At 39.3% G+C, this 17165-nt stretch overlaps 1 protein-coding gene and 1 pseudogene across 1 annotated transcript in view; one reads left to right on the top strand and one right to left on the bottom strand.

The window, feature by feature from the left end:
• Positions 1-324: 324 nt before the first annotated feature.
• On the bottom strand, positions 325-1296 carry LOC102874465 (annotated as a pseudogene).
• A 2973-nt stretch (positions 1297-4269) lies between these two features.
• ESR2 (estrogen receptor 2 (ER beta)) overlaps positions 4270-17165 on the top strand; it is a 60402-nt gene continuing 47506 nt past the window's right edge. Inside the window, exons 1-3 of the mRNA XM_006891830.1 lie at positions 4270-4685; positions 6436-6608; positions 14381-14497. Of these exons, the coding sequence (XP_006891892.1) occupies positions 4270-4685; positions 6436-6608; positions 14381-14497 (706 nt within the window). The remainder of the gene's footprint in view (positions 4686-6435; positions 6609-14380; positions 14498-17165) is intronic.

Here is a 17165-nt window from a genome sequence, read left to right as displayed (position 1 = left end):
ATTTGCATAACACGGGTTGTTGATGAATCTTCTCCAATTGTGATGCTCAATTCCTCCTCATAGAGCTGAGCCTCCCAGATGATCTGCTTCACATATAGATTGAAAAGGTATGCAGATAGGACACATCCCTGGAGTACACCCTTCCTGATTTTGAACCATACAGTGTTTCCTTTCTCTGTTCTGACAACTGCCACCTGGTCTAACCATAGGTTTCATAGAAGCATAATCAAGTGTTCTGAGATTCCAGTTCTTCTCAGAGTTAGCCATACTTTTTTTTTTTTAAGATTTAATGTGTGAACTTATTTGCCACACACATAGAAAATTCTATTTTTGACTGGATTTAGATTTGGAGGTAGAAGCTCTCAGAGAGGACAGCCTCCATCTCTTGGAGATCTGCTCCTGGCATTTTTTTTAAAAAAACCCTTTTTAAAAATTTTTATTTTACTTTTTATGTGTATACCATCAAATCAGATCTGACTGGTACAGGAGAAGATTGCCTCTCCTTCTCCAGCAGACCATCTAGTGGATTCGAACCATATACCTTTGAGATGGCAGTGCAGCTTCTTGCCACCAGGCCACCAGAGCTCCCTTGCTCCTGGCATTTTTCTTTGGTCTCCCTAATTCTCTTGGCCAAAAGCTTAGGGTACTCTGCAGCCTCCTCCTTATTCTTCTTAGTGCACTCTTTCTTCAGTGAAATGCGCAGGCACTTGTGCCGCAGGACATGTGGACTAACAAGACTGAATGTTGGGCACTTTGGTCCTAGGTTTCTTGCCTTGTTTATTCAGTGGCTTTCTCACAACATATTGACGGACATCATCTTCCTTGGAGAGATTGAAGAGTTTGCGAATTCTACTGGCTCTCTTGGGCCCCAGGTGTCGAGGCACAGTGGTATCAGTCAGTCCTGGGATATCCTTCTCTCCTTTCTTGACAATCAAGTTGAGTACACTCAGATTGGCATCCACAGTGCAAGCCCAGACAGATTTGCACTTCCTTTCTCCAGTTCTCTGTGGTCTGTAACAAGAGTGCCCCTTACTCAGCAGCAGGTGAACTCGGACATGGGTCCAGATACCCTGTTTCATGGAAAAACCTTGCTTGTTCCAGACAACATATCCCTTCCATTCGTCACCGAGAGAGTCAGCAGCAACTTCTGTGGCCATTCGTTTCTCAAAATGTATAAGGTTTGCGTTCAGCACCCACTTCAGTGAGTTTCTGTCAGCCAGTGGCTGGGAAGGAGATGTTCAGCTTCAGGGTGAAGCAGCTGATGGCCCCAGCAGCGCCACGGAAAAGAGCAGCCATACTTTTTTGTGATCCACAGAGTCAAATGCCTCTGCACAGTCCATGAAACACAGATAGATACTCCTCTGTTACTCTCTGCTTTCAGTCAAGATCCATCTAACATTAGCTATATTATCCCTAGTACCATAGCCTCTTCTAATCCCAGCCTGCTCATCTGGCAGTTCTCTGTTGATGTTTTGTTCCAGTCATTTTTGGATAATTTTCAGCAGAATCTTGATTGCATGTGATATTAATTGTATTGTTCAATAATGTCAGCACTCTCTCAGATCATCTTTCTTTGGAATGGGAGGCAAGGCATAAAAAAAAAAGAACCCAAAAAATTTCCCCTCAAAAACCCTACCTATCAAAACAACTATGAGATATCATCTTACCCCAGTAAGAATAGCAAAATTTAACAGAATAGCAAACATCAAATGCTGGCGAGGTTGTGGAGAAACTGGAAACCTTATTCACTGTTGGTGGGAGTTTAAAATGGTGCATCCACTATGGAAGGCTGTATGATGCTTTCTCAAAAAGTTGCAAATAGAGATACCATTTGACCCAGCAATTCCACTACTGGAAATTTACCCTAAAGAAAAGATAAATGCCATCCAATTAGATATATGCACACCCATATTTATTATGGCTTTGTTTGCAAAAACCTTACCTAAAAACCTATATATCATAAGTTAATCAGGGGATGGAACCTAATATAAAGAATTATTAGTTATGGTGAAAGAGTATCTAGAAAGTATGAGGAAGCTCAGAATGATGCCCATCGCCACCTGTCTGTCAGTTTGTAGCTGCTTGCATGTTTTAGTGATGCTGGAAGCTGGACACCAGTATTTTAAATACTAGTTTGGCTTTTTGCTGCATGTGGATAGCAGTCTTGATAGGCAAGTAAGTGAAGTTTTTAGGGTTGTGGTTTTTTGGGGTTGTGTTTTATGTGTATTACTACTCTTTTCCCCCTAAAAGTGGGTGTCCTTTAGCCTTTGCCTAGGGTAGAGGTCTGCTCCAAGGTGTGGCTTTATTTATTAATTTTCAAATGAATATTTCTTGAATGACACAGCAATCTTTTGTCTGTTCGCTGAACTGAACAACTTCGTGTTGCTGTGATGCTGCATAATGGTAACCCATTAGGTACAGTGTTTGGATGAGCTTCCAGATTGATTTATGCTGAGAAGCAGGAGTGGCATCCAATTCCTAAACTAGATGCCTCTGGAAACTCTGTAAACTCCACAAACTCTCTAAACTCTATACATGTACAGAAATGATGTTAGTTACAGAACAGAGTTCGTCTTTTGTGCAAAACTTACTCTCAGTCATATTCGTCTTGACGACACTTAACCACTACTAAATGAAACTAGCGCTGTTCTATCTGGAGGAACACTCTTCCACTTTGTATGTAACTCTTTGTCAATGTGCAGTATGAAGTAACCTTGATTGCTTTGATGTTGAAACGTGTACCATTGGGATATCAAATACCAGAATGGTTCCCTAATGTGGACAGTGTTTGGTAGAGCTCTCAGTTTGTAAAACAGGTTTGGAGGCAGGAGTGGCATCCACTTTCTAAACCACATGCCTCTGGAAACTCTATGAACTTGGAGAAACAATGATAGTTATGGAACTACTTTAGGTCTTTTGTTCATAGAGTTGCTAAGAGTCACATTCAACTAGATGGCAATCAACAACAACAGCAGTGTAGGTCACACAAGATGAGACTAGTGGGTAGGACTGACTTCTTGGTATGTGACCTTTCAGGCCAGGCATGCTACGGCCGAAAGGTTATTTCCATGTCAAGGCTGTGAGGTTGCAAAAAGGGTTCAAGGGAGGGCTGCACTGCATGTTTTCACTCCCCTCATTCTGACCCCACGCTGGCCTTTGCTTGACGTTACAGGAAGCTTCATTTTCTGTATGTACCTCCAGCGCCCTCTATTGAGAAACTTAACTCTGTGCTCACCTTAAAGGAAAAAGAATTACATCTTTTATTTTAGAGCAGATTTTCAGAGAGCTTTGATAGTCGCGAAAGTAAGGAGGTGATTACCCAAATGCAGGCGATTTGAATCCACCAGCTGCTCTGATGGAGAAAGATAGGCAGTCTCCTCCTGTGCAGTTTACAGCCTCTGAAAAGACACTGGAGGGTCAGCTATGAGTTGGTTCCTACTTGAGGGCAAATAGCAATACTTAGAATTCCTTCTTTTATTGTTAGTGTATTATTTTACTGTATTATCGACCCATAGCTGACCCTTCCAGCCATTTTCAAAGGCAATGTAAGTGTATTGAAGGAGATAGCCCATCTATTTCCCACAGAGCAGCTGGTGCATTCAAACTGCACGTTCTTTGAGTTGAGTGCAGTTCTTTACCAGTAGGTTACCAAAGGATATCTCACACTGAGAGCTAGTAAATTGACAACTTGGCCTTAAGTTACATTGACCTGTCAGTTCGTGTGCTAATATATAATTGTGTTCATTATTGATGATTCCTCATGTGTTTGTTGATCTGTTAATATTTACCTTCCACATCCAGTTTCTCATTTAGGTTTTTTTTTATTGTGGTTGTTTTCTTATCTATTTAAAAAAATTATTTTATTAATTTTAATGAACATTTACAGAGATTTTGGATTTCTTATCTATTTTTCTGTGAGGATTTTAAAATAAATTTACCTAACTCCAGAATAATAACATCTGGTTATTTTTATGTAGTCTTGTGAATGTATAACAAATTTGTGGGGTAAAAAATATTCCTGTGGTTTAAAAAAAAGAGAGAAAGGGGCAGAATACCATGCCTTCCATTTCTATCCAGCTGAGTAAACATTTTAATGCACATTTTTCTGGATTTATAAGTTCATGCAAATGTGGATATATTTTTCTTAATAAAAATGTTTAAGCTCTCTTAAGAGTTACACTCAACTGAAGACTGTATGTAGCTCTAACTTTATGATTTTTCCCCCCTTTCCAGACACTTTGCCTGCTTTGAGTCTTCGACAATTTTATAATGTCCCTTTGTGCCTCTTCTCACAAGGAGTTTTCTCAGCTCTTACCTGTTGAAGATATGGATATAAAAAACTCACCTTCGAGCATTAACTCTCCTGTTTCCTACAATTGCAGTCAGTCCGTCCTACCTCTGGAGGATGGCCCCATATATATGCCCTCCTCCTATGTAGAGAGCCACCATGACTATCCAGCCATGACATTCTATAGCCCCACTATAAATTACAGTATTCCCAGCAGTGCCAGTAACTCAGAAGGGGAACCTGGTCGACAGACCACAAGCCCAAATGTGCTGTGGCCAACTCCGGGGCACCTATCCCCTTTGGCGATCCATTGCCAGTCATCATTTCTGTATGCAGAACCTCCAAAGAGTCCTTGGTGTGAAGCCAGATCACGAGAACATGCCCTTTCTGTAAACAGGTAAATCCCTTTCTTTATTCTGAATAGTTCATGGTTGCTTTTTGGATTACTTCATAATTTCAACAAAGATCTGCTCTGTAAAAGGAATTTTATTAGTTATGTAGATGCGTATAATAGATTACATACTATATATATATATATACTCATTATACAGATTGCTTTCTCTCATTCCCTGTTGTCCAGTCAGAACTGACTCACAGCTGACCCTTCAGCAGGGTTTGCATCCCATGGGAGGAGATTGCTCATCTTTCTTCCATGGAACTGCCATTGGATTTTAATTGCCAGACGTCTTACAGATTGTCACCTGAGAGACTTTAAACCAGATGAAGCATTAGTCTATTCTGATATTTTCGTTGTCATTAAAGAATTGGACCTGTAAATAGATGTTTTGATGGAGAAGAAGAAATTGAACTTAAATTACTTTTCTTTGGATAAAGGTAGTTGGGTTTGAAAATGAACCTTTAACTTAATTTTAAAGTTAGATTTTTCTTATCTTGTGCTGAAATCACAAGTTAGTGTTCATGACAAATTGTTTTCAGGATACAGATAACTCAGAGTTAATTGAATATTGAAATGCATTCTTTTTGAGGACTGTCATAAAACTTTGAGAAAACAAAATTACACAGTAGTTTAATTTCTCTTCTTTTACTAAGAAATATTTTTATGAAAACTAGAGATCTCTCTGGTGGGCTAGTAGTGAGGAGTTGAACTGTCAACCCAAAGGCAGATGATTCAAATCCACAAGCTGCTTGAAGGGAGAAAGATGGGCAATCTCCTCCCATGTGATTTATAGCTTCTGAGAAACTCCTGGAGGGCCAGCGATGAGTCAGTTCTGACATGATGAATCGTAAGAAAATATAAAAATGATAGCTTTTATAGGAAGATATATTTTGTTTCTGAACATATATTCTAATCAGAGTTCTGTGACTAGTTAGACAAATTGGATGGTAGCATATTGACTTTTATTTAGAAATCAATTATACTCCCCTCACTTTCTTTCCAAAAAAAAAACCATGCCCTGGTAAAATTAGGTATCAACCTCTTATGTTAAGAGCACTCTGGTGGCCTAGTGGTAAAAAGTTGCACTATATAATCCTGAAGGTATGAAGTTTGACTCCACAAGCTGCTCCCCAGGAGAAGGATGGGCAGTCTACTCCTGTGCAATTACTGCCTCTGAAAACCCACTGGAGGATCAGCTATGGGTCTTGACCTGATAGCACACAACATCAGCAGTGTAGTTTAGCATCCATTTGTCACTCCTTTTCAGGTCATTTTCATTCTAGGCTTTTATCTGAAACTGCAGAATAAAGGAATTTATCCACTGTAGACACAGGAACTTCCAAGTTTGCATTGAGGGAGGCCAGACAATGTGTCCTTATGATGCTTTAGGCTTTAAGAGTCCCTGCTTGTGGTGCTGACCTATACGTAGTAGGTCCTATAGTCCTGTCCTCTTGTGCTTATTTTGCTCTTAGAAATGGTTATAACCGACCAGAGTTCAGCAGAACTTCATTGTTGGTCATAAACTAACCTAATCAGTTTAAAAGATCAGTCATTCCCACATTGTGGTTCTTTATGGCTCTGAAAACAGAACAAAGGTTTTGCTTTATCAGATTTCCTGGAATATATTTATCATGAACCCTGACTAGCAAAGATATTAAATTAGGCAATGTTCATGTTATTCCTATTTATTTTCTGAAAAGCTCCTCTTTCTCTCTTTATGCTCTTTCATAATGGATTTTTCTCCCCCTAGAGAGACACTGAAAAGGAAGGTTAGTGACAGCAGTTGCACCAGCCCTGTTACTAGTTCAAGCTCAAAGAGAGATGCCCACTTCTGTGCCGTCTGCAGTGATTATGCCTCGGGATATCACTATGGAGTCTGGTCATGTGAAGGATGTAAGGCCTTTTTTAAAAGAAGTATTCAAGGTACGAGAGTATCATCAGTTGCTTCTTTAGTTTTCATTCCCTTCCCCCTCCTCTTTCAAACAACTTCACAAAGATGACCTGTAAGAAATCTCATCCCTGGTGTGGCACGGAAAGTGTGTGATTGAGGGTGGGTGGGTGGTAGGATGAATTGTTTAGGTTCGGTGCATTTTCCACCTTTATTTGCAAAAATTTGTGCCCCAGAAACCCAGCTTGATTATCTCAGGCACCGCTGTTACTGACTGAGGTGGAGGGGGAGGAGACTTGGCTGCTGCAGCTCTGGTAAAGATAAGGGAGGAAAAGTATGCTTATGGATGGACAAAGAATGTTTCCTCCTGTGATTGATGTTTAATATCTGGCATGCTTAACAGTCATGATGTTGAGGTGGCTTCTGAGCAAGAGGAAAATAAATATCCCTACCTTCATCAGGGAGCTCTAGTGGCCTAACAGCAAGAAGCTGTGCTGCAATCCCCAATGCAAGCAGTTCGAGCCCATCAGCTGCTCTGCAGAAGGATGGGCAATCTCCTCCCATGTAATTAACTGCCTCTGAAAAACCTTCAGAAGGGTCAGCTATGGGTCAGTTCCTACTCTGTGGAACACAACAGCAAACAACTGCTCATTATTGACATGGTGAAGGCTTTGTTGTTGTTAGGTGCCATCAAGTCAACTATAATTCGGAGACCCTAAGAGCAACATATGAGCACCTTGGCCTGTCCTGTGCCATCCTCGGTCTCTGCCATACTCAAGTCAATGTCACAGTCACTGTGGCAATCCATCTCCTTGAGGGCCTTCCATTCTTTCATTGACCTCTGCTTTTCCTCACATGACAGCCTTGTTCCAAAGACAGCATGTCCAAAGTATATGAGACAAAGTCTCATCATTCTTGCCTCTAAAGAGCACCATGGTTGTATTTCCTCCCAGACAGACATTTCTTTTGGTAGGCCATGGGATATTCACTACACCTTATACACGCCACAATTCAAAGGCATCAGTTCTTCTTTGGTCTTCCTTATTCATTGTCTAACTTTTACATGCATATGAAGTAATTGAATATACTATCATTTTGGTCAGGTGCCCCTTAACCTTTGAACTGATATCCTTGCTATTTATAGCACCTTAAAGAGGTCTTTGGCAACACTTTTGCCTAGTATAAACCATTGTTTGATTTCTTGGTTGCTGTGAGCATGAGTATTGTTTGTGGATACAAGGAAAATGTAATAAAATCCTTTACTAATTTCCTCATCTATCATCATTTTCCCTTCTTTCATGATATTGCCCATTGGTCTAGTGGTGAGGACTTTTTTTTTTCATTTTATTTTGACATGTAATCCATACTGAAGGCTGTAGTTTTTGATCTTCTGTAGTAGTAAATGCTTCAAGTCTACTTTCTACAAATAAAGTTGTGTCATCTGCATAAATAAGGTTGTTGGTAAGTCTTCCACCAATCCTGATGCTACATTTGTCTGTGTGTGGTTCAGCTTCTTGAATTATTTGCTCAGCATACAGGTTGAGTAGCTATGGGAAAAACATGCATTCGTGACACACACCTTTCCTGATGTTAAACCGTGCAGCATCCCCACTTGTTCTAGGTTATATGAAAATCAGGATTATGTAAAAATGAAGGATAATCACATCTGATTGCAAAATGGAAGTTGATTCCAAGATTGCATAATTGTCAAACCATTATGAATCATGACCCAACCAATTTGTCACACAATCTTAAACATCACAGCCAGAGTTTCGTTCACCTGCCAACCTCAAAGTTTGTCCCTATCAGGTGTAAAGTGCAAAATAGTTGTATAGTAAATTTTTTACTATGGTTTTAAAGGCAAAATATGTTTGATACTTCAATAATTGATAAGTAAGGACTATTTGTACGTTCTCTGTAAATTGTCAGGTATCTAGGGAACTTTGAAAATGGATCTTTAGGGGTGACTTTCCCAAACTGGTGGAGTGTCTCTTCTTAAATTGGCTGCTTTCTATCCTATGTTTAGACCAGTTCCCTATCATTCTCCAAATTCTACTTATTTTTTAACCCTTTTTTCTCAATTTTTAAATTAATAATTTATAAATTCATATACATTGTGTTTCACACATGTACATTGTGTTTTATACAGTCTTTCATTTACGTTGCATTTCATTTATGTATATTGTAGACTTCCTTCCCTTACAATTATCTTACTAATAACTACATTTGTGATTTTAAACCCTTTATAATTACCTTCATTGTAGCAGGAATGGCATCCACTTCCTAAATAACATGCCTCTGGAAACTCTATGAACTTTGATGAATGTCATTAGTTGTAGGTGGGCTTTAAGCCTTTTATTCATAGAGTCGCTGTGAGATGTGCTCCCCTTGATGGCAATCAACAACAACAATTATCTTCAAATTGTGCACATATGGTTTCCTGGCCATATGCACATGTCCTTGTAAGTTTTCATTTGCTCACGTCACACCCTTGCTCTCATTTGTGTCTGTGGCCCATTGTTGCGATCCTCAGCAGCCCCTTTCTCACACAATGTCTTACGTTGTCATCTTAGAGTTCTTTCCCCTTCTTCAAGGCAATGTTTTCTTCTTTAAAAGTAGTGTAAGTTAAGTCATTCACTGGTAACTCTAGGTTAAATTAATGTTTTTCTCTCTGTGCTGCAAACCTGAAGGCACGTGGTTCAAGGCCACCAGCTGCTCTGTGGGGGAAGGGAGGGACAGTCTCCTCCCGTGTGATTAACTGCCTTTGAAAACCTGCTGGAAGCTCAGCTGTGAGTTGATTCTGACTCGATGGTACGCAACAGCAGCAACAGGGAAATAATGGAGTCCAGAGAATTGTGAGGATTAAAGTGTTGGTAGATAATGACTCCTTTTTCTGCCAACAGCTCAATTTTGACCCATTGACCCTCTAGACTAGAGCTGCCCCAGAGATTTCCCAAGTCCAAAAGCACACCGCCTTATCTTTCTTCCAGGAGTGGCTGGTCGGCTCAAACTGTCAACCTTTCAGTTAGCAGCTGATTGCTTAACTACTTATGCCACCGAGACTACCTATTTTGCGATGTATCCCCTCACACTCACTGTATATACGTGACCACCTGTCTCTCCTGGATCCTCCACTTCTTAGTTCTGTGACTTCATATTCTGATTTATTTTCTTCTGTGAAATTGAGGTACTTATAGAGCTTTCTGAAGGTGAATGGAGACTACTTATATGAAAATATTTGGTCAGGTATTAGTAGACGCAGTTGAGTCGACTTCACCTCATAGTATACTTATTTATAAGAGAACAAAGCATGGCCTCATCTTGCACCATCTTTGAAATCTGTACTGTGCTTAAGGCCATTGCTGTAGTCACAGTGTCAGTCTACTGTTTGAGGGTCTTCCTCTTTTTTGTTGACCTTTACCAAGCATAATATTCTTCTCTGGGGACTGACTCCTCCTGATAACATATCCTAATTACATGAGGGGAAGTCTCACCATCCTTGATTCTAAGGAGCTATTTAGCTATTTGTTGTTTCTACAAGTCCACAGTACATTCAGTGTTCTCTGTCAGGGCCACAATTCAGAGGCATCAGTTCTTCAGTCTTCCTTATTCACTGTCCACATGTTCTGAAGCGATTGAAAGTACCATAGCTTGGATCAAGTATTCCTCTTAGTCCTTAAAGTAACATCTTTGCTTTTCAGAGCTTTCAAGATGTACTTGGGAACAATTTTGATCATTCATTAATGTACCATTCATTAATGCCAGTTTGTAGACTGTGGTGATGTGGTGGTGTTGGAAGCGATGCCACTGGTATTTCAAATTTAATCAGTATGGTTTTTCTCTTATTTCTATTAGTGTGGAAGATTATGCTTCTCACACTGTTGCCTGGAGCAAGAAAACCATTTTAATACTTGAGATAGTAGGTGCACTTTGAAGATTTTTTTTTAATTGTTGGCCGGAAGTGAAAAATTACCATGACTTTCTCACATAAGATATCTTTTTAAAGCTATTTTAATTTAGCATGCTCACATGATTGTCCTTTCTGATCCTTGTTGAATGTGAAATTATCTTTTAAAATAAACCCTGAAGGAAAAGTAAAAAGTGAACTGCTAGCTGACCCCCAGAATGCTTATCACTATAAGCCAGATACTCTTTTTAAAAGTAAGGATGTTATTATGTATAGTTTTTAGAAAGTAACTTTAAAAAGATTGCTACTGGTGTGAAAATTCCTATGGGATTGCATTTCTCAGCATTATCTCTTATAGTCTGATTAAAGTTTCTGATTATGAATATATTTCAGCTTTTACAAATTTTAATTCTTGTTGAATACTTTAAAGGAAGATAAAAGAAATAACAAGATAACTACTTGTTCCTTGAAACAGTTTAATACCTGGTTTTTCATGCTCTCTACTTTTCTAGAGTGTGACCCGTACTGGTGCCCATGGAGACTCTGCCTTCTTGATTAGGTTATGGTATATGACAAATAGTGAAAGGATTATGCTATGGTTTATAATAAGATTTTTGCAGCTGACTGCATGGTGATTGAAAATCAGAGCATTGTATTTCTGTTGACCTGGGAAAAAAGCAAATATCCACTTGTGAACCGAGGGGAGGAACTGCTTGTGTCTCCAGGAGCAATAGCTGCAGCTATTCAAAGCTAGCAAGAAAACAGGCACTTCAATCCAAAAAGCCTGTCATTGCAAGGAACAATAATAACCTGAATGAATTTGGCAGACCTTGAGTCAGCTGATCGTGCTGACACCTTGATTGCAGCATGGTGAGACCCTGAGCAATGAACTTAGAAAAACCTTGCCTGTAACTCTGGAGATCCATGAATAGATACTATGAGATAATAACTTTGCTTTCTTTCAAGCTGCTAAATTTGTGGTAGTTTGTTATGCAGCATAGAAAATGAAAACATTAACCTTAAGCAGATTATTGAACTGTGCTTAGGTTTTCCCATTTCTAAAATGAGGATCATAGCTCTTCACAGGGATGCTTACAGAATTAAAAGAAACATTGATGAGAAATAACTGGAAATCACATAACCAAAAATGTTGATGTACTTCTCCTGGTTGTTTTCATTCTCTTCTTTGCTTGTCTTTATGTATCCAAGCTGAGCCAGCATTGTCTTACTACAGTGACCATTATTTTGCTTGATTTTGGTCTGTGTACTGGTTAGTGTCACCTACTGCATAAGATGTGGCTTCACACCAGGCTTTGCATTGGGTTCAGGGCTGCTTCACATGTATTTTCCTTGGACCCGTGGCTATTCAAAGTATTTCATTCTAAGAGCTCAATAGATAAAGCCACACTGTTTAGGTATCGTATCAGCTGACATTCTATTAAAAGCAAATCACGTGGTCAAACACCTATCAACTGGTAGAGAAATATACTCTGCTCGTTTTGGTATAGTACTTTGCTTTATCTTCCTGAGCTGCCCTTTAAAATCTTCTGTTCAGCTCTTTTACTTCAACATTTTCCTTTTGCTTTGACTTCTCGACGCTCTAGTGCTTTAGAGTCTCTCCGCTGTTTTTCTAGTGACCTTTTGCTTTCTTCATGGATGATATCCTTGATATCGTCTTGTGTGTCAGGAAGTGTGAGGATGACGCAGGATGGAACAGGGTTCAGATGTTTCATTCATAGGGTCGCTATGAGTTATACTCGACTCGATGGCACCTAACAGCAATACCATTTTGGTATACTTCATGGTCCTGTGGCTGATGAGCAGCTGTTGTTAGGGCCATTGAGTCAGCTCTGATTCATTGTGATGCGGTCTACGAAAGAGTGGAACCTGCCCCATCTTTACAATCTCTGCTGTGTTTAAGCCGCTTGGAACAGACACTTTGCAAACTGTTTCAATGAGTCTTCCTTTCCTTCACTGAAATTCTATTTTCCCTGAACATGATCTCCTTTTCCAAGAACTATGTCATCCTGACGACATATCCATAGTATGTGAGCCCAAGTCTCATCATCCTTGTCTCTAAGGAACACAGCAGCTGCATTGTTGTTTTGGTTGTCCATAGCATATTTTTGAGAGCAACAATCTACTGTATCTCAACTGCGTTAAGTTGCTCTGTTTTGAATTCTTTCCGTTCTTATTTAGAGGGGTAACTTCTTTGTTCTTTGTGATTTGGTTCTATTTTACTTACGTATTTAAAAAAAAATCATGGGAGTTCTGGTGGCCTAATGATAGAGTTGTGCTTCAAACCCAAAAGCAGGCAGTTCTAATCCCTGAGCTGCTCCAGAGGAGGAAAATGGGCAGTCTCCTCCTGTGTAATTCACAGCCTCTGAAAACCCAACAAAGTGTCAGCTACGAATCATTTCTGACTTGACAGCACAAAACAACAAAAGAAATCACATTAAATCTCAAAGCCATGTATAAAAGATATACGAAGCAGAATATAGTGACTTGATACACTAGTACAAAACTGTTTTGAGAAATGTTTTTGTAATTGTAATTTGTTGTTATTAAGTGCTGTCAAGTTATAGATGACTCATAGTTACCATAAGAATGAAAGACCTTAACACTTGTATAACTTGCATCATTTCTCCACATTCATAGAGTTTCTGGAGGCAAGCTATTTTGGAAGTGGATGTCACTCCTGCTTCCAAGCTTGTTTTAATCGGGGAGCTCCACCAAACACTGCCCACCAGGGGTAACAATTATCACACTTGACACATCAGTGTCACAGTGTTTAGCATCACAGCAGCCAGGAGTTACCTCTGTACAGCAAATGGACAGATTGGTGCTATGCCACTTAAAGAATGTTTGGTCAAAAACAATTAAAACCTGAGGGCTGCAGATTAAAATCACCCACCTTTCGCTTGGTAGCATAACTTTCTATCCGCTAGGCCAACAGAGCTCCCTCGATGTTGTTGTTGTTGTTAAGTGCTGTGTAGTTGTAGGCGACTCATAGCGACCCTGTAAATGAAAGACCTGGACACTTGTTCAACTTTCGTCATTTCTCCACGCTCGTAGAGTTTCCGGAGACAAGGATAGGATTTCATTCATTCATTGATATACATTTTCCTCCCTCCCCCTCCTTAAATTCTCTTTATAATGCATGTCTTGTTCCAGAATGTCAATTGCCATAAACACAATGTCTCATTCTTCATTATTCCCTTCTCCCATTCCAGTGCAGTGTTCACTATCTATTCATTCTTTCCCTGCTCTCTTTCCCCATGCCCATCTTATATTTAGAATAGTTGTCCTACGCAGTATTTGTTCTTTTGTGACTGAGATATTTTACTTAACATAATGTCTTCCAGGCTTGTCCACATTGTGTAGTGTTTTACAAGTTCATTGGTTTTGAGTGCTGCATAGTATTTCATTGGGCAGATGTACCACCGTTTTCCTATCCATTTGTTGACACACACTTGGACTGCTTCCATCTCTTTGCTATTGTGCATAATGCTGCAGTAAACATGGGTGTGCATGCATCTGTCTGTAACATAGCTCTGGTTTCTTAACAAGTACAATTCTTGAAGAGTTCTCTGATTTAGAGCCATTGTATGTGATTATTTCAATTTTCATGTCTAAAGGATGATCTTTTTAAATTCTTGAGAATTCTGCAAACATACAGAAAATAACCAGCTGATCCAAAAGTATGTTACAGAAATATTGCTAAGTCTGTTTTACTCACCAACAAATCAACAATGATGGATAACTTTGGCCCTTGTACCTGTAACTGTCATCAAGACACCCACCATCTCTCCACTGTGTAGAATTATCAGTATTGTTTACAAGAAATAAACCTAACCAAATGTCATAAAAATAAACTTCCTTATATTTCTTCTGCTTTAGGACATAATGATTACATTTGTCCAGCTACGAATCAATGTACAATAGATAGAAACCGGCGCAAAAGCTGCCAGGCCTGCCGACTTCGGAAATGCTATGAAGTAGGAATGGTGAAGTGTGGTGAGTTCCCGTTCCCCTTTTACTGTGTGTGGGACATGCTGAGAGCTGAGCCTTCTCAGGATTGGTTTGAATAACTAGATATGCATCCTGGAGGAGAGGTGATTTTTTGGATAGAGTAAATATCTGCAGATATTCTTGTGTTGTCATGTGGGATGGGGGATTCATTATAGAGGACACAACTGAGCTGAATGACACGTTACAGAGAGGTGATTCTTAGCCAATTATGTTGAGGTGGTCAGGCAAGTGGAAAGGCTGTCACTGAAATACTTAAGCAGGGCTGGATGACCATCTGTCTGAGACTCTGAAAAGTCCAGTTCTAAGGATAGTGTCCTGAGGAATGCCTGCAGATAAAGCATTTGACAAGAAAGACTGTCTTAGGAGATATCTGTGTTAATGGGGAATAGAATGATCACCACTCCAATACATTTCTGAAAGTGGAAAAATATAATGGACTCTCAAAAGCACTTAATAGGACAGATTTTGTTCTATATATTGTGCACACACACACAAGCAACAACAACATCAAAGGAAAAGAATCACTTTAGCATCAGTAATTTCTACCATTAAATTGCAGTAATCAGGCCAATGGATTAGCTTTGGTTTCACTTGTCTGCATGCACTTGTGTCTTTATTTGCACCTATACGAGCTTTTGTTCATTTGTGTTCAAGAACTCAAATCTGTTCTTGAGGTGCTTTTTAAATACAGGTGGAACAGACTCAAAGTCAAATTTCGGTTCCTATTGATTTGATTTAACCATCTTTAGGTTTATTTTGAACTTGCATGTGAGTAGTTGATGGTCTGTTCTTCAATAAGCACCTGGCCTAGTTATCACCACTGATAATGAGCTTCCCCAATGATTCTTTCCACAAAGGTAATTGATCTGGTTCCTGTGCATACCATCAGATGATATCCATGTGTATAGTCTGCGTTTATGTTTCTTATACAAGATATTTATAATGAATAAATCATTGTGCAAAATTCTATCATTCTATCTCCATCCTCATTTCTTTCACCAAGTCCATGTTTTCCGACTACTGATTCTTCTTCCCTACTCCCAACTTTTGCATTCTAGTCACCCATTATTATTAATGCATCTTAGTTGCATGTTTGATCAATTTCTGACTGCAAAAGTTGGTAGAAATAATATATTTCCCCCTTTTTGGCTCTGGTTGCTGTTGCATATATTTATTTGAGTCATAGTGGTATTCACCAGACTTACTTGTATGTGTATGGATATTATCCAGTGTCACTCACAACACTGCATTTCAAAATGGATCTAGAAAGGACCTTTTAAACTATGAAAACAACCCTGTTTTTCCTCACTGGCATAGAAGATCATATGATCATCTGATTAAAAATATCCCATACCAGTCCATCTCATTTGCCAATACCCAGTATGTCAATATTTGTGTGTTCCATTTCTTGTGGGAGGATATAAAGAATATCTATTCACAAAAAAATGCAAAAGGTCATTACAAAGACAAAGGAGGAAGAACACACTGAGGTGGATGTCAGAAGAGACTCTAAATATTGCACTAGAACACCAAAAAGCCAAATCCAAGGGAAGAAAGCAGGAAGTTAAAGAGCTGAACAGAAGATTTCAAAGGGTAGCTCGGGTATACAAACTAAAATACTGTAATGAAATTTGCAAAGAGCTGGAGTTGGAAGGATCGAACTTGCTTGGCATTTCTTAAGCTGAAGGAACTAAACAACAAATGCAAGCCTCGAGTTACAGTACTTAAGGATGCTATGGCTGAATATTGAATGATCCAAGAAGCATTAAAAGAAAACGTGTGAATATACCACAGCTTCTCTATCCATTCATTTGTTGATGGGCACTTAGGTTGTTTCCAAATCCTTGCTATTGTGAACAAAGCTGCGATCAACATGGGTGTGCATATATCTGCATGGATGCCAGTTATGGTCTCTTTGGGGTATATTCCCAGTAGTGGAATTGCTGGGTCAAATGGTGTCTCTATTTGCAACTTTTTGAGAGAGTGCCATACTGCCTTCCACAGTGGTTGCACCATTTTACACTCCCACCAACAGTGAATAAAATGGAAGGAATATACAGGGTCACTGTACCAGAAAGAATTGGCTGACATAGAAGAATTTCATGAAACCACATATGATCAAGAGGCAATGGTGATGAAGGAAGTTCAAACTGCTCTAAAGCAATTGGCAAAAAACAGGGCTCCAGGAACTGATGCAATACCAGTTATCATATTTCAACAAACAGATGATGCCCTGGATGTGCTTACAAGGTTGTACCAAGAAATCTGAAGGACAGCTACCTGGCCCACTGGCTGGAAGAGATCCATATTTATTCCCATTCCAAAAAGAGATGACCTGATAGAATGTGGAAATTATGAAATAATATCATTAATAACAATATCATTGATTTCACATGCAAGCAAGATTCTACTGAAGATTATAAAAAAATGACTAGAACAGCACATCAGCAGAGAATTACTGGAAGTCCGGGCTGAGTTCAGAAGGGGTCATGGTACTAGGGATATTGTAGCTAATGTTAGATGTATCTTAGCTGAAAGCAGGGTATACCAGAGGAATGTATATCTGTGTTTCATTGACTATGCAAAGGCATTTGACTGTGTGGACCATAACAAACTGTGACTGACTCTGAGAAGAATGGGAATCCCAGAACAC

This window comes from Elephantulus edwardii, unplaced genomic scaffold (genome assembly GCF_000299155.1).
Source record: "Elephantulus edwardii isolate Elephantulus edwardi_28Jun2011 unplaced genomic scaffold, EleEdw1.0 scaffold00104, whole genome shotgun sequence".
Taxonomy (NCBI): domain Eukaryota; kingdom Metazoa; phylum Chordata; class Mammalia; order Macroscelidea; family Macroscelididae; genus Elephantulus; species Elephantulus edwardii.
Note: the sequence above shows the minus strand (reverse complement) of the source record. Positions and strands in the feature narration are given on the sequence as shown.